This window comes from Spea bombifrons, chromosome 3, assembly GCF_027358695.1.
Source record: "Spea bombifrons isolate aSpeBom1 chromosome 3, aSpeBom1.2.pri, whole genome shotgun sequence".
Taxonomy (NCBI): domain Eukaryota; kingdom Metazoa; phylum Chordata; class Amphibia; order Anura; family Pelobatidae; genus Spea; species Spea bombifrons.
Window position 1 is genome coordinate 62,157,134 of NC_071089.1, and position 22,043 is coordinate 62,179,176.

The window sequence follows — 22,043 nt, forward strand, 5'->3', positions numbered from 1 at the left end:
AGACATTGCGTGCAGGAAGTCCTTGAATTTGTTTAACATTATTTTGTTATAACATTGCTACCTGCTCACTCATGCTTTCTCTGTTAAAATCTCCTTTCCAGCAGCTCCACTTCTGATCTTTCATCTTCTTGTTCCTCTGTCTTAGTCCGCTTTTCATAGTGTTTTCTTTCTTGGTCTGTATGTCGGGCCTCCCAGCGCACTTCTGCAAAAGGGTGTGGCTTCTGGCAACATACTCTCCCTCGATTGGAGAAACAAGGGAGAGGGTGTTCTGCCCTCTTTTTTAGAGACACGACCGTGAAATAAGGTACGTTGAAAAGCAGATGAAGACAGAAGAACAAGATGATACAAGATCAGAAACAGAGCTGTTTAAAAGGAGACAGGGACACTGAAGCGGTCGGCAGAGAAGATAGGGAGACTTTTGAACTTTGTTATACGCCCTTTAGTTAAAGATTCCAAGAACCCATCTGCATCATTAAGTAATGACTGACTGTACATGAAAAGGCTTATGTGACCAAAGCTTGCTAGGGAACTTGGAGACAGTAGAAAAAATATACTTTGTCTGTATAGTTCTCTTCAGGTGTTAAAGGGACAAGTAGCCCACCAGCACGTTAGATGTATATGAAAGTACGGTACTTTGTTATGCATTAATTTAACCTGCAAAAAACTGACATTTCACTGGCAATAAGTAGCAGGAAAGTACTCGCATTGAAGGCCTTATATTAAATGCCAAATGATGGCTGGTGTGTCACTTTGATGATGTTAGTTCACTCGGTCTCATATCCGAGGCAAAAGTGTGCCCTCCAGTAATTGCATTATACTCTTGCCGATCTCTTCAATAAAAGTCCAGTCTCCACTGTCATCTAGCACTCATACACAACCTCAAGTCACTTAATTTCTCTCAAGGGTCATTGAGAAGGCCATACGGTTCTTCAATACCTATTTCATTTCCAAAAGTAACTGTATGATTCATTTGCTGTTAAAGGCTCATCTTTATCTTTCTTAAAGGTTATAGCAGGTCTGCCAGTGTATGATTCATCGTTTAATGGTAATTGATTCTTATTAGGATTCATGATTAGAAAAATGGTTAATAGTTGGTTGGATAATATCAAAATGGTAGGGTGCGTCTAAATAGCTATTATATAGTGTTACGTACAAGATGAAGAAGGCATGCAGTTTTTAGTTGGCTTTCCTGTAAGTCGTTCATCTGAAAAGGCGACCAAACTGAAGGGAGCAGCCGGTGGGGCCATTTGTATTGCGTGGGTGCAGACAGAGACCTTTACCTATAATCCTCCAGTCAATTAATTTAGAGAGTCAAGATCAATGCAGTGGATTTGAAAGCATGCAAGCAAAGCCCATACTATGCTATCGGCTGTTGGGCTGTAACCCATGCACACTACCTGACCGTTCTTTTTCCTATATTGTTTACCTGGCTCTTCTCCTGGGGTGCAGTAGGAAGTTTGGTGTACCGTAGCTGTCACTTGCAGCTTGTATTATTCTATCATTCCAGCTTGTATTATTCTCTGCATTGCTTATCACGTTGTCTCAGTGCTGCATTGCAGTACATTGCCACGCTTTTATTTTTATGGATTTACAGGCATCACTGGTGGATTCTCTAAGCAAGCACAGTTAAGTAGCTGGCCTACAGGCTGAATTATTTCTAATATATGATGATTTACAGCAGTTTTTTTCTCCCCCTTGTTTTGTATGAAGGCGCTTTTAAAAGTTTTAAAGCATAAGGTGTCAGTTTTACTACTGCCGGTATGAAAGGCTGATTTATTTTAACATTTCCTGCAAGGTTAGTAAGAGTTCAGTAGCCACTTGTTCAAAGCAATAAAACTTTTTACATGCAGACTTACTAATTTTGCTGTAATATAGAAGCATTTTTTATATTATTGAGAGCATTGATTGGCAGAATGGGTGAGATTTCTGAATGTGGATTAATTAGTAGGAACATTTCATTTTTCTTACACACGTGGTTGCTTCATATAGCACATTTTGCCCCAGTATTGCACTTTATAACTAGGTCCATATACAGCAGGGCATCTCTATAAGCAACTAGGTATACTAGTATCAATTAGGGATACTACGTGACGATTCCCAGCTACATATGAGTCTATTCTATTAACCGTCAACCCTCTAATTATCTTTATACAGAGCTGCACAAAGCATATGCTGTCTTCAGTTGCACTTGCTAAACATTTTGGCTCTCACCGGAATGAGACAGTTGACCCTGGCACAATAGAAGCAATAGCCGCTTCAATATTTTGATGAAAACATCAGTTGTAGGGGAACCCATTATAGGATTAATTGCTTTGTTTCAAACGTCTGTTTTTATTCCTACAATGCCTTGTTTTATTAGGCATTGCCATAGGGCACTTGTGCGAACTTCCCCTACTTTACCAAGCAACATGTCTTACAGTGCCACCTTTGCCCCAAACAGCATGTTTGTGCCATCTTTGCCCCAGCTTGCTAGTGCCCCAAACAGCTTTTCTGTGCCTTCCTTGCCCTGTGCCCAAAGGGGTGCTCCACACTTTGGCACACATGTAAAAATACACACACTCATGCTTACTAACGACACCGATCGCATAGAAAGCTTTTTATGTGAACACAATTTTCTAGATGACAATATTATACTTTCAGTCTGTGTAGTTTTTCAAAACTTTTCAAACTTTCCAGTTTCTATGGCAACTACCTCTCAATGCCTGCATGAGGCATGCTCAAGGACATGCTTTCTTCCTGAAAGTTTTTTATCATGAAAATCAATATTCTACATACTTAAATGTTTTAAATGCAAAATGTAGTAATTTCTTTGTTTGCTATCTATTCAAGAACACCCGGCTCTGGCCCTTGTGCAGTTGTAGTGTTTTTAGGGTGTGAACTTAGGGATGTTTACCCCCTTTGTGTTAAGCCGTGTACACGGGAGCTGTGTTTAGGCATCCAGCTCATATTTAACCTCTATCGCTATGCAGGCACCTGAGTGAGGCTTTTGCTTTTCCAGTTTCTTCACTGAGAGTCTGTGCTTACATTATCATTTTTATAATGTATCATTATTTCCAGGCAGCAATTTATGAAGAGCATAACACAATACATAGGGTATGACACAAATCAATAGACAAAGCAGTGCAAGAATGGGAGGCTCAATCTTGAAAGAACCTCCTTGCAGGAAGGATACGAGAGCACCTTGATTGTGGGTCAGTAATTGCAGTGCTTGAAAGTGCTTCTGCAGCAGGAGCCATATGCAATTATTTTCCATAATTACACTTCCTTCAAGTATTTTGCGCACTTACGTTTTTGACAGTTGTTACTCCCTGATGATGGTCGTGTTTTTTATTTTATTAATTTTTTTTAAAATGCTCTCCTGTTCAGTATATATTAAGACGCTTACCTTTTATTTTTTTTGTATTATTTAAAAAAAAAAACAAGCAAGAACTGTCTTAGTTTTGTATACAAGTTACTTGTTCCATAAGAGGGGGCAGTAACTCAACAAATGGGGGAGGGGTAACATAATGGTGAGTATCATAACATGAAGCGTAGGAAAAGTTAAAACATAGGTTTACACAGTGTACTGAATATTTTATGGCCCTCACCATTATTTCGAAATATTTTGAGCTCCGATTCTTGACCGCCCTTAAATATTTTAAATACTTCAGTAGGCTCTAATAAAGGCACACGTATACACCCTACCTGACTTGACTGTGCTTTGCTGGGGAATTGCACTATGGCACGCTTCCAACTCAACTTACTTGCTTAAAGCTACCCTTAAACAGAAACAAATGTACAGAACATAACCCGTCCACCCTCCTCCCAAAATGAAGGATTACTGAGTCTGAAAGCTGAATGGCACAGAATGCACATATTACATATATATATATATATATATATATATATATATATACGTGTGTATGTATTTCTGCAACATGCCTCTTGTAGTAATATTGTGATTGCTTCCAAACTTATGTTTGTCATCTGTCCATGTAAAGTGCAACCCTTTGGGTATCAAGGATGTCTTTGAGATGTTTTGTACACATAGAGTACACGAATGAAATGGCAATGTTTTGTTTCTGAACCTGATGTAAATATGTCTCTCCATTTTACAGAGTCAGCGAGCTGTTACAAGGTGGAGCAATAATGAATAAGTGCTACCAGCCACACGAGGCCCATGTCCCTTATCTCCTTCAGCTTTTCATTGACTACAATTTATATGGAATGAACTTGATAAATCTCGCTGCGGTGAAATTCAGGAAGACCTGGAAAAAAAATGTCGCGTTGATTGGTAAGCATATATGGGGCGTAAGGGCAGGAACTGCTTTTAATTTGTTCTTGCTTTTAACGGCATAAGGTTTTGTTAAATAACTAGTTAACATTTTATCAGCATCCATGATACTTACCTTTTTTAAGTTTTTTTTTTCAACAAATTAAGAAATTTGGAAGTGTGGGAAGTGATGACAGCATACGATCTGGGGGGTGTGGGACATTACTCGGTCCTTGACCTGTTCTTATGTTCAGGATAATTTAAGCCTGCCCTTTGTATGCGTAGTGTTTTTCTGCTTATTCATCTCCTCCAGTTTTAGACTATGACCTGTCCTGTCCTAGGACAGTTTCCCCTTTGAAACCTCTATCAGATCTGCGTTTTTATCCTATAAAGTTACAAAATGCTCTGGGGGGGCATCAACCGTTTATGATGTTACCTGGCTAGTCATGTGACCAACAGCCTGTTTTTGCTTCTAATATCTCTCGGTATACGTATCTGTGCCTTGCACTTTCCTTGTTTATGGTATTTAAGCATTGTTTATTTTGCTTGTAAACAATTCATCTTTTAGTAGGGTTTGCATTTAAAAGAATATATTTTAGGTAAACATTTTATTAAAATTCTATAAATATAGATAGACATATTTATACACACAATATAAAAAAAATGCTTTGAAAGGTTGGAGGCCACTTTAGTAACCTTATTATGTTGCTGAAATACCATTACGAAAATGCTTTGCTCAAATGCTTTTCTGCTGCCCTGCTCTGGTGGGGCACACGGCTGGAAAGGTGCATATTCTGCATCCGTTCTGGTTAGTTAATGACTGCCATCCCGAGCTTGTATATGAAAGCAGACAATTCAGGGCCTTGAAATCAGAGGTCAGAGCAGCTGCTCCACCTTCAGGCTGCTACTCATCTGAGAATCTGGAATTTATTTTGTGTGCCCTCTGATGAAACAGTATCGTTCATGCTAAATTGGCCATGGTTCCCTGTTTCCATGTGACTGTTCTGGAGAACATATATATTTGTGGCATTGCTCTAAAACCTTCTCAGGCAGCTATTCATAATTTTCTGGAAACATATTATTGGGCCAATGATAGAATACAAACAAATATGCTTATTGGGAAGCCCAATTTGAAATATGACAATAGGCTGCTGGAGAGCTGCCGAGACCCTCATGGATTAGTAGGACATACTCATTACCTGGGTTAATTAGCTGAACCCAATACTTGTGCTGATATCCCGACACTCATGTAACTCAAGCTGCCGGCAGTCTGCTGTCTAAGTAACCAAGCAGTCCTTTACACTGAAAAACCGCTATGACACACTGGTTTTGTGGGTTTTCCAGTAATCTGTAAGGCAAACTGATTTGCTTTGTTTATGCCCTTTGTCTTTAGGTGATGGATCATTAAACCGAAGTGTGCATAAAGAAGCAATCCATGGAAGCTCCTTCGCTGGTACCTTTGCCCTCTGGGAAGAAGATGAAATTCCAAGGTCTGGACACGTAACCACTGTTAAACTGTGATTTAGACCTGCATCTCTTTTAAAGAAACCATGACATATACTGGTATTCCTTTCAAAGAACTAGGCTCATTATGTAGATCTTAGCTGAGACCCACATGCAATCTCTATTGTACACTGTCCTATTAATTCACAAACTCTGTTTCTTAAGCAGCAGCAGTAACATATGACCCCACACGTGCTCTGCCACCATAGCCCACTTACATGATGATGGCATTGGTTGCCATGGTGAAAAGTGAGTTTACTGTTGTCTGTGTCAGAACTCCAAATAGTAGTTCCTAGCAGATGTACAAAGATTTTTTTTTTTGCAATTTTGTAAACATGTGGTGACATTAAATGGTACTCACTATTGCATTTTATTCATTATCGAAGCATGTGGCTAATTGTAATTTAATCTGGTTTGAACATGAATGAATACGTAAAAGTGAGCTAGTAGTTTCCAGTTTTTAGGTTACTGTTGCAATTCCCTGTCTGCGGTATAAATAAAGCAAAAACGCGCTGCCATTACACACTTCCCTTCTAGTTATTTTATGACATAAGACTACAATATGCCTAGGATCTAATGTATTTAATGATCTATAAGAGATTCTATAGCAATATGTAATCACCTGTATTTACTAATTGACTGTTCTGTTACAGCTCCTGCATGTTGGAGGGTGTGGAACCACAGAGTACCTGTGAATTGGAAGTGGATGGTGTAGCAGCTGATATCTTAAACCGGCAGGAAATTGAAGGTATAAATTATTTTCTGTCTTGGCTCGTTCCATTTCTTTATTTCGCCCGATTTCCACCCCCTCCCCGATATGAGTATTAAACATTAATATCATATGGGTTCTGAGGATCAGTGATACATTTGGCTAAAGGCATTAATCATTAAATTAAATCCTATAATAAAATATCTTAATGCACTAAGAACACAAAAAACCTCACAGATGACTTTCTGTAGACAGCCATTCATAGCAGCACACTTGGACCTTGGCAAAGGATCTTTGATATTGGTTTGGATACACTGATCACCAAGACAACCACCACAGTGGGCTGTTAAAACACTTTGGGTCCTATTTTTACTTTCCTTGGCTAGAAACAGGGCCAGACTTTAAGGTCGGTGGCTGCCAAATGGTAAACATTCAGCGGCCCGCCGCCTACATGTGAATGCGTGTTAAGTTTTTATACTTGCACAGTGTGTGTCCACGCGTTTTCAGAAGGGGACTGCACACTGTATGCCACGAGAACGGCAGCATCAGTATGTCTGAGACCCTAGGTCCAGTCCTGCTCTAAAATATCTACCTAAATGTATCTTCCTTGCTCGCTCAATGCGTCCAAACTAGCGTCCATTAAATGTATGCGAGAAGATATGGTCAGCATCCGTATTCTCCAGGGGATCCCCAAGGCTCCCAGCAGCACAGCTTGAGCTAACATAAGATGAAACAAGTCATAGTTGGAGGACACTGGTCTGTGTCATTAACTCGTGTATATATGGAGATAGAAACAGACACTGAAACAGAATGTATTTAAACAGATGGCCAAGACAAAAAGTTTGCATTTCTAGTTATTTGTATATTGATTGAAAAATCAACATACAGTCAATATATTGACACACTTGAAGAAGGGTGAATCGTGTAATTTACAATGTGCTCTTTGTTCTGGAACAGATTCTTGCTTTTCATAAAACCATATTATAGCTACATTCTTAATACATTGAAAATGTGTGTGGGGGGTACTGTTAGTGAAGCAATCTTGTTTGACAATTTTACTTTGTCTATTCCAGTTCTTTTTATTTTTATTTATTTATTTTTTTAAGAAATGTAGGTTTTAAGAACTGAAAGTATAGTGGTCCAAGGAGAGAGTGAACGAAAGGAGTAATTTATAAAGCAACAGCTTGCACTGTTTGCATGAAAGGAACCTATATTTGTCCAAAATCCTTGTGGATTTTGTATATGCTTTATACCTATATACTGAGTTTTGCCCGCTTCTCCAAGTCACCCCATTTAAAACTCTGCGAGTTGCGAGTGTGGGGTTGTGGCATGCCTACCATGGAGTGTTTTCCTGCACTCAACATCTACAGACTGGCCACCGATGTCAGTGGGACTACCTACCCTCAACCCAGAAAGGGAGGTCTCCGGGTAGCTCAGGCCTGGATATTTCCCATGTATGCCAATTAGCAACTCCTGGTAAATTGTTGCTGAATTCTCTGTAGTTTGTGTTAATCTGTGTATATATTTTTACACACACAAATACATATATGTATCGCTGCCAAAATCTATGTAACTATATCTTACATATACAAAAGTAATAAAATGGTAAAACCTGGGCTGTATAAGATAAATGACAAACTAGATTATTTAGTATGATCTTCAATCTGGATCTGCGGTATTTTTATGGATTTGCAAGAAAGCTTAACAACTGCCTTTTTTCAAAACTGTAGCTCAGATAGGGAAGAATCCGGGGCTGCAGGCCATATGGGAAGATGAGAAGCAACGTCGCCGAGAGAATAACCGGTCTTCTCAAATCAGCCCACCTGAATCACAAGGTAAACAGATCTGTTTTCCCAGCATAAAGCTGTATACGTTTCCACGTTACGCATCACATTTCCGGCTCTGTATGCTATACTTTTAAGGCCGTTCAGCTTTCAAGTACTGTAGAAAAAAGCTGCCAACTGCATGTTTAGAATCCACCAGCCGTTTTTCTCCTAATATGCAGCAGCTGTAGTTTACGATCTCCATATGATTCTACTTCTAAGGCATAAAACCCAGGAAAATGGAGAGCACAAAGTTCCAGGAGAGGGCATTTGAGGATAATTGGTCTACCGATAACACTTTTTCCCCCTGGAGACTTTTTAATTTTTTCTCTAATTATTGTGTTCTCTGGTTTGCTTGTTTATTATGTAAAACGCGACCATTGTGCTGCTTACACACTGTCTCCTGTTGCTTTTATATATTTATATTCTTGTAATGGAAGTCCAAACAAAGAGTAAAATTTAAGTAAAAAGAAAAAAAAGCATTCACCATTAACAGTTACTGGTGCCCATAGTAGGAACAGTATGTACATACTACAATGCACACACAAGGCGGGTCATTCTGTGATTATTCCCATCATGGATGCCAGCATTTTCTCTGATGAAATTTTGTCACAAATGCAGTAAAAGTAATAGCTGATTAGGGGTATGTCTGCTCCATGGATTAAACGTTACATCAGCGTTGTATATATAAATGCCTGGAATTTCAGGGTAACACAGATGCCCTCTCGATTTGCTTAACAATGCCTACATGTTTATTGTATCAATGTCTGTGCTGCGCTTAAGACTATTTTGGTGTTGAATCAGTCCATGTTAAAAACAGTACACATTTTCAGAATGACTAGTAACTATATGAAAATCATGATCCATACTCAATGTCTAACTGGACACTACTAATTGTAAGTGTAATATATATATATAGCAAGGGTACATTTTAGGTTAAAGGCTTGTATTGTTTGGGGAGGAGGTGTATTTGTATACATAGTATACCTTACCTGCAGCATTAAGTTCTCATGGCTTTTTTTTTGCCTAAAGATCGTGGATTTGTGGCTGTAACAGAAAGCGAAAAAATCTTCCAGAAGAGACTTAAGGAAATCCTCAAGCAAAATGACTTCTCTGTGTAAGTATAAACTACGTTCAGAGACTCGGGCTGGAAACAAGTCCCCTTTTTGTGCCAGCGGGGACGTCCTTCCCAAACTTTGTCAAGTGCAAGTGTCGCCTATACGCATCAGCTGCTGAAGCAACAATCAGTATTAGGTGTAAAGCATTCTTTTATTAACCCCTTAAGAACAATGGGCGGTCCCAAAACCCATTGAAAACAATTCATTTTGAGCCCGTACATGTACGGGCTTTGTCATTAAGGGGTTAATTGTATAAGCCCAATAGAACTTACATCATTCTCGTTTCACATTGAAATAGGTTAGTTGAGTAGCGATAGCTGAATCATAAGTCATTGGTGGGCACAGCCAACTAGTTTTCAAGGGCCAATAATCTAAATGATCATTGAATAATAATAAAGCTCTGTAACCTGCGTTCCTTTTGGTATAGTTATGTGTTTAATATGCCAGTCTTCACACACACAGGACGCTGCCTCACCCGATGGACTGCAGCAGTGTGTCGGACGATTTCTCTGCCGAGCTGACTCTGCATTCTCAGTTTGAGTCCCCCGAGGGCATCCCCTGCACATCGGCTAACGTGGTGGAGGTTCACAGAGATCCGAAGCACAGTAAGGGCTTGCATTATGTTATGCGCTTTCCATGTTTGCCATTTTTATCCAAAAACATCACAACGTAATACGTGTCACACCTGTTCTTAGCTTTTGCTTAGTTTCACTGATAAGTTATGGCCTTCTATTAATATAGTCTCACAGCAGTAGCTCCTTGTTTTGTTTTTCCTGCGTTATCGATGACGGAGATGGGTTTCGGTTGCAGCACTGGAACTGAAGCACTATTGTAGTGTTTTGTTAAGGACACGTGTTTTCCTTCCTCAGGAAATGAAGAGTGTGTTGGAGAAGACCAAGCAGATGCTGTCATTGATGAAGAGGCTATTTTAAATGTCATGGAAACTAGTCAAAGCTTCCAACCTTTGTCCCAGAGACTGAGTCAGTCTCCAGTTTTCTGTAAGTCGTGCTTTACAATGATCAATTGCATATACTGCAGGACTGAGTACTTGCATTATTTTAAAACAGCTAATAAATGACGTATTTGAAAACACAATTAATTACAAAAACATTAGAAGATTAACTGTACTGACTGGAGGAGAGAGATGATTGTGAAAAGTAAAGTTAGAGATTGTGTGATAGCAAACCATGAAACCTTAGTGTTTTTTCACATTTAGTGCATAGGATGAGCATCCCTGGTTGTCCACAATTCTATAATCTAGTACAAAAGTGCAGAGGTCTTGGGTGGCTGTCTTGGGTCAATAACTGTAAATGTAATCTGTCGCTGTTATTGAGGACCAAAAAATATCTGCACAGGCAGGGACGTCTCAGCGCTCTCTGATACATGGACAAAGAGAGCTGAAGATCTTCATGAGCTTTTGCCCCCCTTTAACACCCATGTGTGTCCCTGCCACCTCTTGGAGACTTATACATCACAGCTAGAAACCTGCTGTTACCCAGGGTATTAAAAAAGCAAGCTGGAATCATACCTTTATGTGCCATTTCTAGATTCGTATTGTATGAATATGTTGTGAATCGGTCTGTGCATTTTGTAAGAACAAAATGAAATATATTAACCACTCAGATATGAAGAAATGCCTTTTGCATCAAACAAAATTTTGAGAAAAAAAAAAACTTATTATTTTTTAATACTAGTGTATATAAATATATATACTTTCCTTTCTATGCAAATATTTTCATGGTACTTCAAGTTAATTATGAAGTCTATAGGGTTTTTTTTTGCTTTCTTTTGTCACAGCAACACAACTTTTATTGTTGATTAAACACCCGATGGTACGTTTTCTTTCAAGTGTTTTTTGGTGTTCTATGAGGCTTGCCAGCTGTGTAGACCACACAGATTGTCGTAATTTTTCTTTGTATATAAGATCTGACTTGTATCTGATTGCAGTCATTGAAGTTGATTTATATGACTGAACAAATTCTGAAACGTTAACCCCCCGCCACCCACACTGTAAATGAAATGTATAGTTTAAACCCCAAGTCAACAAGAACCAGTGAAAAGCTTACGGGTTTATATCTTTACGGTGGATACTTTTCTCAAATCTCTTCTTTTTAGGTCGCTCAGTGTCTGATTTGTTTGGCCATTTGATCCAGCTTTCTGTTTCTTATGTACAAAGCATAATAGAATAGGAGCAGTCACCAACTTTGTGTAGACAAAAAATATCTTGGAAGCCGCACTTCCAAGAAAAAAAAAAACAAAAAAAAAAACCCAGTCAAATAGCCAACCAAAAACTAATCTTCCCATATGGATGTTTATTTTTAATCTAAATAAGTTTTAGGCAATAGTTCTTTCCAACATTTCATAAAGTGTATATATTGATCCTTTTGGAATATGTTTTGAGTGTTTCATAGCATTACATCGTTTGTGTAGCCTGTTAAAAGGGATACCTAGGGGGCTGCAGAGTTTGGCTATGTATAGACTAAACAAGCATTTATTATGTTTGTCATTGTGTACAAGGATTGTTAAAATGTTCTTGTTTCTGTCAGATTATATATATAATATAAAATGACAACTTTGCTTTTATTAGTGGATAACAGTCAAGATAAAGCCATGGTAAAATTATTAGCCGGCCTAGAGGACGATGGGTACCAAGTGGACACGTCAAGAAGCTTATCACAGCACGCTTTTGCAAAATATAGCAACATGCAGAATAGCGATGACGAGGAGAATGAGCCCCTGTTGGAGAAGGAGGAGATGGAACTGAGCATACTAATGTCTCAAAGATGGGACAGCAACACTGAGAAGCAGAATGCCAAGCAAAAGTATGTATGGAAAATGCAAAACAAAAATCCTCTATTGGTTGTCTGTACTTTCATTGCACCCTCAATTGCAATTTGCCAGCACTCATTTGAGAAGGTTGTCCGTGTTAGCCCTTGAGCTTCTAGCATTCAGGCAACCTGTTTCAGACATGCTCCTCGTGCATGAACGGGGTTGATAACTTCGGAAAGAACCTCATTGTGGCTCCCCCTACCATGTCAGCACCCTGTTTGCTAGAACTGGCTCTAGCAGTTATTATATTGAGTACGTATGTTAGTGTAAGATTTCTATGAATGTTTGTGGACCACAACTGTACTACAAAATACAAGCGTATTTTATTATTCACTTTTATTTATATAGCGGCAACAGAATCCGTAACTGTGTGTCAAGTCTAAGGATTAAAAAAATTGCCGATTTAAAAAGACTGATGTACGCTCTTGCTTTTAAACGTGCAACACATGAGGCGTTCTGATACCGTAAAGTCATTTAATATGGCTTAATATTTATGGTATAGTGTCAGGGTTTAGGGTACACAAAGCAATGATAACGTTACGACGAGTGAATGAAAATCGCAGTCATGCCCTAAGCCACTGGTTTTCAATCCCTTAGCAACCTTAGGACATGCTATAACTTCCTTTAAAATATGTCTAAAAACAACAAGTAGGATATAATACAGGCATACCCCACATTAACGTACACAATGGGGTCCAGCGCATGTATGTAAAACCAAAATGTACTTAAAGTGAAGCACTACCTTTTTTCATTTATCAATGCATGTCCTGCTCTGCAGTGGTCAGGTCATTTCCACCACAAAACACACAAAAGATGCTTAAAGCGGAATTAACATGAAGTATCATGCTGTTAAGGGTCCGCTCCCGCAAAGTGAGTGTACATAAGCAAGGATGGTTGTGCTGCAACTATGTCCTTACTCACGAGTGGGAGCGGGGTACTCCTGTAGTACATCCTGACGTTCTTCCATCAGCAGCGACACTTCCCTGCTGCTACATGGAAGATCACCATGGACGCATGTCAGCATGTATAGCACACTTGTACACTTGGCCTGAACACTAGTGTCAGTGCTGCCAGAAACATCGATGCCTGCTGTAGAGATGCCACCAAGTCTGTACGGGCTCTTCTGGGGCCTTTGATTCCTCTGCTTTTCACGTTATACAGAGATCGTAAATTTAGGAATGCAGAGCCCTGCTTCACTGTGTGATTAACTGCAGGGATATTGGTGTGAGAATGAAAACAATAACATTTGTTAAAAATAGAAGAAGTTAAATACATTTGAAAATAATTATATGGACACGGAGAGTACCCTGATGATGCCATGGTTACAGGATACATCCCTGCAGTCCCTAAGGTCCCCAAAAGGATCTCAATTTTTGGCTCTTTTGTGCTGAGTTGCTAACCCATGTGTACCTATACCATTAACTTTGCCAATATCAACCTGTCATAGTCTTGTCACAGTGTGATCTATCGGTAAAGCACGATTTAAACTGCAGATAACGGCTTTGATAATGACATCTTTTTTTCTTTTCTTGGTCCCTTAAGCAAGAACATCGATGGGAGCTCCTCAGAAGAAGAAGATTCTACCGATAGTGAAATGGAATGGAACAGTAACTTGCTTCTTGCCAATCTTTCCATACCACAGCTAGATGGAACAGCGGATGAAAATAGCGGTATATAACATCTTTTTTTATTACTGCTATTTAAAAAATGAAATAAAGCAAGTTTCAGCTGTTACAAACACTTGCCATGTGTCTAGTTTTGTTAATATGTCTATCAATTGAAACTCCTGAAGTATGGTTCTGGTCAGTGGTTAACTATGGAAGTTAGTTGTCAGGTTGTATATGTACTTTTTGTAAAGTGGCATAACGTCATATACCATTAGTAGGCCATTAATGGTTCTTGGCTTTCATCGGCTTAGTCCTGTCCCTAACATCCCTTATGAAGCTCCTCCATCCCCAGTAGTTCCACTCAATAGTGTCATGGTAGCCAGTTTTGGTACTGTTATAGAAGCTGTTGCACAAACTAATTGACCCGGCACTTAAAATGGGTCTTCCTAAACATGGCGTCATCCGCAGCCAGTTCCCCTCAATCTGAACAATTTGGGTACTTTTGTTTTATCAAAATGAGGATGATAGTCACATGGATGTTTTATGGAGTAAACACTTTTTACTTATTTGTGCCTGTTTCCTTTTTTTGCTTACATGACTTGTAACCAGACTTTTTGTTTTCTTTAGATAATCCTCTGAATAATGAAAACACCCTCACCCACTCTTCTGTCATTGCAAAAAGCAAGCTATCAAAGAGTTCCCTCTTTCATAAAGATGTTGCCTCGCTGGAGCCACAGTCTTCTGCTAAAACGGCCTTTCAGTGTCAACACACAAGTGCACTTTCCTCCAGTGTTCTGAAGAAAGAAGGGCTGATGGAGGAGCTCTCATCTGCTTTAGAGAAGGCACCCGAACTTTCCGTCCACTCTTTCCCAAAAGATAGCACTTACAATCTGAAATATCCTGCACCGTTTAACAGTTCAAACCACCCAGAAGTCCTCCCTAAAGACAGAAGCAAAACTGATGTAGTTACTGTTCCTTCAAGTGAAAAGAACATCTACGAAGAAGGCATATCTTCAGTGACCAGGCATTTGCAGAGTAGAAAGTTTACCAGCATCAGGAAAGTTGATAAGGATACTTTCTTACATGTAAACCGTCACGGCGTTGAAAGTGCAGGGGATAGAAGCTCAAGAAATTTTACAGAAATGGGCAACAAAGCAAAAAAATCTGCTGATATAAATGATAAATGTAATAGCCCTCCCCTAAGTAATTTTTTACCTGCATCCATAAATGAAAGCTGTGAAATGATGCAGTGTGCAGAGGGAAGTCGAATAACCGCACACCCCGTGGACTCCAGCACTAATGAAGGGTGCCTTAATAAACTTAAGGTGCGGTATGAGGAGTTTCAGGAACACAAAACTGAACTGAATAATTCCAATCAGCAGGTGACCCATTACAAGTTTTTCCCTAGTGTCGTCCTTTCAAATTGTTTAAACCGACCGCCAAAACCTACGCCGCTGTCATCTAAAATGGAGCCCCCTAAAAAAACAAGACTGAAGCTACCAAAAAAAATAAAGGCTTCCGCAAACAATGAAGCTCCCAATGAAAATGATGTGAAAATGAATGTAACCAATGCTGGATCCGTAAGCTTGTCTGACAAACAAAGTGATAAAGCTCAAGAAAGTACCGTACCTGAAAATATTCAAATGGACAGTTCCACCTACCCAGACTCTGTAGATTTAAAGGATATGGGATCTCCAAAAGACAGCAGCTATGCACCAGGGAATGCATGTAGCAAAAGTCCACCAGATGTTGACAGGGTTCCTTCTTGTGATTTAGCTGTAATGATGGATGATTGCGTGTTTCAGACAAATAGTTGTAATATTAATAGCTTTCCATGTCCTGTTGAGGAAGCCAATACAGATTGTGACCCATCTCTTGCACTTTATGGAAATAAGTACACCTTAAGAGCAAAACGGAAAGCACATTTTGAAAGTGAGGATAGGGAAGAAAGCCCAGGTCTGCACACTGCTAAATTAAATCTACCTCAGCCCACTGAAGACACTGAAGATGTTCTAAATTGTCAAAAGGCGCGCAAGCGCAGGAAAGTATCGACTAAGCTGCCTCCAGTAATTATCAAGTACATAATAATAAATCGGTTTAAAGGCAGAAAAAACATGCAAGTCAGACTGGCAAAGCTTGATCCAAGTCTACAGCAGGTAAAGCTCACAGAGGACAAAATCCAAATGTACAGCAAAATGGCACCTTTAAAAAACTTCTGGCCCAAAGTGCCAGATTCACCTGCAACCAGATACCCGATATTTCCAACAGCACCAAAGAAACCACAAAAAAGAAAAACAAAGCCGAAGTCCGCAAAGAAAAAGCTTGGGGGAATTCCAAAGACAGAGGATAAAATATCAGTAAATAAAAATGTACCCTTAAGAAGGAGACAAAAGTGTGCTTTTCTTGCTCCTCCCATACCATCTTATAATACTGAAACCGAAGATTGCGACACAGATTATAAGGATGTCATGTCAAAGCTTGGTTTTCTTACAGAGAGAAGCCCAAGTCCGATACATATGTCTCCTCCACGCTGCTGGTCTCCAACTGATCCAAGAGCTGACGAAATAATGCACAGTCCTGTGGAAGACACCCCTCTTTTTAAATGTTCTGCTGAAGGCAGCGGCAAGGGAGATGATTTCAGTTCTGCTAAAAAGAGGCAAAGGAGAATGCAGACGAACAAATCTAGGAAGAAAAATGTTATAAATCCTCACTCTGCAACAAGCAAGCATGTGAACAAAATCAGCCAATATCAGATGGGCACAGATGGAAAAAAACAGAAGGGCAAATCAAGACAGAAGAAAAGCGAGAAGGCACCAAGAAAGCACACAAAGATTAAAGACAGGGTTAAAAAGACAAGTACTCAGCATGGGGAAACTATAGGACCTCAGTCACAGGATGAACCTGTAACACAAACGAGTGATGATGTACAGATGCCATCCTCCAGCCATCCAGATTTCACCTTATCTGGGTTTTCAAGTGGCCATCTCCATTCTACCCAGCTACCCCCCACAGGCAGCGTGCAAGAAAGCTCTTCTGGCTGTAGTCTCCCCGCAACTCCAAGTCCTCTGCAATACCAGCAGAAAGATATCCATTCTTTTCCATCGAGCCAAGAAATGGGGCCACATAAAGTTGATTTAACAAGGGCACAAGCTTGTAGCGTGTTCCAAATGAGGGATTTGAATTCATCTCAAAACACAATACCAAATTCCTTTTCCAGTTTACCTCAAATAATACAAAATGCGCAATTTACCTTGGGTAATGCACTTCTGAATAAGGAAGATCCTAATGATGCTCAAAAAAGACTTTTGTCCCCTATTGGAAAACTGAAAGAAATGCAGGGATCACCTGACTCTTTGGCTTTTGAGACGTTGCAGTCAAAACTTTTCCCGTGTATATTTAACAACCAGCCGCACACGGCCAATTCACAAGACCCAGCAAAGCAGTGTGATTCAAATTCTTTCATCCCAGAGACTGTTCGGTCGCCTAAGAATGGTCTCTCATCACCCATCCGAAGCCCTGTCAAAATGTCTCAATGGGAGCAAATACAAAAGGGAGAAATCATTGATGCAGCCCAAGCTGCCACACAGAAAATGAGTCAAAATTGTTTAAAAGAGATTTTCTCCTGCACAAAAGCCATACAGAAAACCACTCATGGAGGTTCTCCACAAGCAATTGACGGGCACTCTGGAATTGCTGTTCTGAAGGAATTGCTTCATAAAAAACAGAAAGCAAAAGTGGCAGATGTACTAGAGTCCATTTCAAAGCTTAAAGGAAGTTTCACTTGTCCTTCAGAAGCAAAATGCTCAAGTAAAAAATCACAATGTGCAACCCCCAATAAAAAACCAAGAGCTCCAAGAAGCACAAAACCCAAAGGAGCAAAAAATTTGAAAACCAATGAGGTAAAACATATAAATGATCACCAGACCAAAAGTTCTTCATCTGAACGAAGCCCTGGGATTTTCTCTGACCCTGGCTTTCAAAGCTGCTATGCGCTAGAGGACAACTTATCTCCTGAGCATAACTATAATTTTGACATAAACAGTGTAGGACAAACAGGTCTATGCAGTTTATACTCTGGGAGTCAGTTTATTCCAGCTGATCAAAGTTTACCTCAGAAGTTTTTAAGCGACCCCACTCCTGTCCAGGTTTCAGAAAACGAGAGTTCAAGTCTTGAAAGTCAGAACTCGCTGCAGAAAATACCACGGACCCCAGATATGAAGCCTCTTCTAAGACCAAGTTCTCTCAGCCCGGATTTATTTGAAAGGTCATGTATTGATATTAAACAGAGCCCTCTACTTAACCAGTGGAATAATGGGTTACTTATGCAAAGTGTCCACTCTCAGTCCCCAAATGATAGACTTAAGAACCAACAGCTAGAAGACTGCCCCAAAGACAAGTTTAAGCTAAATAAAAAAAGTATTCTGAAAGATGCTACATTTAATTTTTCGGAGCATGGCTGGGGTGTAGCAGGTACAAATTCTCCAAGTAAAGATGGCACATTTGAAGCTTGTCAGCCTCCAAATTCAAATTCTTCCTTTAATGGCCTTCTTTCTTCCCCAGAAGGGGATTTTATGGATTGTGTGTCGGATGACTTAGAGTTGTACATTTCAAGGCACAGTGGTGGCTTAACACCATCTCCAGACAGTTCACCAAGATCAATAAGTTCCCCATCACAGTCCAAAAATGGGAGCACAACACCTCGACCTGTTCACATTTTAAGACCCTTGATGTCTCCTCCAAGTCGTGAAGAAATTATGGCAACGTTAATGGATCATGACCTAATGGAAACCATTTATCAAGAACCATTTTTCAGCAACCCTTCAGATGCTCCAGAAAAGCCAAAGTAAGCATGTACAAATAAAACTAGAATTGTATTCTACAGCACGGTACAAGCTAACATTATGTATTATTATTATTAACACTGCTGCCAGTCACTGAAATTACACCAATATATATATATACGTGTGTTGTTCCTCACAGGGTAGAACCGTATGGCATGTGAAGCTTGGACAGACCTGGGTTTTTTGTTTTTGATCTTCTGCCTTTCAGTGAGATAATGACATCTTACACATGATATCGGTATTCCTATGTATAGGTGTGATATTATTATTTCGCTGTTTTGTATGTGCTGAATTTGAGGATAAAGGATCCCAAAAAAGCTGATGAACGGAATTGATGCCGTGGCATAAATATTCACCCACTGTAATAGTTTGCTGCTTGCCTTACAGATCTGCTAATATTTACACCCTTTTTAGAGGTTTCTTACTATTTATGTTGGGTATGACCGCTGTATCCAGTTCATACAGTTTAGTGTACACATATTAAAGGCTGATCTTTAAAGACTTAGAAAACGCTGTTTCCCCCCCTTCCAGCAAAGAACACAGCAGGGTAATGTTTCCTTCCTGGAAACTTCCTTTGCTTGTCAGTTTTTCAAATACCCTGACGGAACTTGGGCCCTTTAAAGGCCAAGTACAGATTGACTTTGGTCAGTGCTGTCTTTTATAGAAATGACACCGGAGGTTTGACAGGAGACAAACTGCTGCCTGGCAACTTGGCTGCCACCCACTGCCAATGGATACTGCCATCACAGCCCTGTTCTGTCTCCTATACTCCAAAACAGAAATGCAAGATGACTTAAGGTTCTGAGCTTATATCTGGATATAGATATTTGGTAAGTACCAAGGGATTATTTTTGTCATGCATACTACTACTTTGTTCTTCTGTGGCATTTTTTTTTAATCGATATTTTTTATACTGGGACCTGTTTGAACTTAGCTACTCAGTAAGATGCCCACTAGCCAGATCACAGCTTTTTCTGTGGCCATTTGTACCACATCTGAAGATTTGCTTTAATATTCTTTGGCCCAGAAACACAAGAATACTATGGACCTATCCTCCAAAACAAATGGATAATGCCTCAGTACTGCAGGTAGATGTCTATTTCTACAAAGGTCACTAGTTTGTTTTATTATAAGATGGGGAAAGGAGGATCAAGTCTGGTCTGCTTTGTGGTTCAATGTGTTAAAAAATCCAACAGCTTTCTGGGTTGTCTGAGATCTAGGTTTTAGTAGGACCTCTGGATTCTCCTAAAAAGTGCCTAGGACATAAAGACATAAATCAGCCTTGGCACCACAACAAATTAGTGGAAGCAGTAACACTGACTTAAGAACGTGAAGCATTTATCGTATTTTAGGTTATTTCATCTCCTTAAGAAGTATTGTGCTCTACTAGCTCACTGGATCAGGCAGGGGCAATTGCTGTTGATCTGGTGAATCATTTTGAATTAATTACAGAAGCATCTTATTTACGTAAGTCTCATGGATTTTTTTTTAAAAGAACTGCTCCATGTGTGGTTTTAATTCAAGGAAATCTAATTACTTGACAAGTATTTTTTTTTTTTTCCCTGGGGGCATGAAGAATAAGTCATATCAATGATGACGTGTTCTAACACATGTCTTCTTTGTGAATAATAAATTTAGGAATGCTCCTTCCCGTCATTTTTTCACATCACTGTTTAGTATACAAGATAGCTGCCGATGTCTCAAACTTCAGACATGGTTGAGCCATTAGACATTGAAAAACTTTTTTAATCCATGTGCGTTTTTTGGGGTCTACCCTGGAATTGTGAGGAAACGTATATAATTTTATTTTACTGTATTTCTTACAGTTCAAGAAATCTAGCTCCTGATTACTTATGTGTTAAAAGTCATCTGACCTATCTAATGCATAGACACACTGTTAAGGCCTCCCCCCAATGGTTTGTTAAAAAAAATATATATAATAAAAAACCTTTCTTTAATTTTCAGATCTATAATATAGGTTTAGGTAAAAAAATTGTGGGAGTCTGAATTGTTTTGATGAAGGACATATAATCATGTGTGTTGTGCTTATGTTAAAAAAACAAAAACAAAAAGTTATTTTAACCCCTTAAGGACCATGCCTTTTTTATTTTTTTTTATTTTTGTACCCTTCGTGACCAAGGCTGTTTTAACATTTTTGTGGTGCTCGTGTTTAGCTGCAATTTTATCTACCATTTAGTGCAACCACACAAGTTATATATTGGGGTCTTGTTCAGGACAAGAATAGCTTTCTTCAGATAAAAAAATGGTATCATATCTAATTTCCTATAAAAGAAAAATTTAAAAAAAGCATTTTTCTAATTTTTATTTGAAAAATCTTTTACTCATCTACAAAACCTATTTGTCCTGAGTTTGTTTTGCAAGTTATAGGGCAATAGCCTTTTGCTATTTCAAAACCATTTTCTTCCAAATCTTCTGTCCCCATGTCCCAATTGGACCATCTTTGAAGCTGCCCAATTCAATTTATCCTATCAAACCATATAGTTTTGAAAACTAGACACCCCAAGATATAAATGCCGATATTTTTCCATGCATACGATTCTACCACCAGCCTTTGCCAGTTTGGTAGTAATTTTATTTGTATTTTTTTCACACAAATTGTACTTCAGGTATGAATTTATAGCTCGTTGTATATGTCAAACACCGCCCCAATATATGTTCAGCAACATCTCCCGAGTACAGTGATACCACCTATGAGTTTGTCTGGTTGTTTGGGGCTAAAACGCCACATTTGGGAAGTGCGCTTTTTTTTTCTCATTTTGGTCAGTCTTTGCCTATGCCTTGTTCGGGACATCTTTGAACCCGGCCACTTCAATTTTCCCCATCACAGTAGACACCTCTGGGGATTTGAAATGTCAGGATTTTTGGGAAGGTGCAGCACTGATTTTAGCACTTGCTCATAAAATCAAACTATTTTTTAAGAAATATTTTTGGATTTACATTTGGACTTAAATTTTGTTGGAACTGGATGGCTCTCCTGATGGTGACATCACTCTGTAATTATTTTTAAATGTTGCCACATTTTATTTTTTGCAATTTTTATTTTGGTCCATTTTTATTTTTTTATTTTTTTTTTTACAATATTTTACTAATCACTCTTGGAGACAGAATTTTATTTTTTTAAAGGACGCCACCTACTTGCAAGAGACAAAATCTCTCACAGTGGCGCTTGTGACCGCTCCTGAGGAATGAGGATGTGGTCCGGAGCGGTCACAGTGCGTCCTGCGGTGGGTTTCCGGTGATGTTGTATGCTTCGCTATCGAGGCATTTCAGCGACACCATTGAAGCTTAGGAGGCGATAGTTGATCGTTTAGTATACAGTGTCATAAAGTAACAATATCAT

The 22,043-nt window shown here is 39.2% G+C and overlaps 1 protein-coding gene across 1 annotated transcript in view; it reads left to right on the forward strand.

Moving 5' to 3' along the window:
* Positions 1 to 22,043, forward strand: part of REV3L (REV3 like, DNA directed polymerase zeta catalytic subunit) — a 68,396-nt gene that overhangs the window by 29,058 nt on the left and 17,295 nt on the right. The window contains exons 4-13 of the mRNA XM_053460038.1: positions 4,098 to 4,273; positions 5,646 to 5,742; positions 6,409 to 6,503; positions 8,195 to 8,299; positions 9,320 to 9,404; positions 9,868 to 10,010; positions 10,275 to 10,403; positions 11,993 to 12,227; positions 13,777 to 13,904; positions 14,469 to 18,684. Of these exons, the coding sequence (XP_053316013.1) occupies positions 4,098 to 4,273; positions 5,646 to 5,742; positions 6,409 to 6,503; positions 8,195 to 8,299; positions 9,320 to 9,404; positions 9,868 to 10,010; positions 10,275 to 10,403; positions 11,993 to 12,227; positions 13,777 to 13,904; positions 14,469 to 18,684 (5,409 nt within the window). The remainder of the gene's footprint in view (positions 1 to 4,097; positions 4,274 to 5,645; positions 5,743 to 6,408; positions 6,504 to 8,194; positions 8,300 to 9,319; positions 9,405 to 9,867; positions 10,011 to 10,274; positions 10,404 to 11,992; positions 12,228 to 13,776; positions 13,905 to 14,468; positions 18,685 to 22,043) is intronic.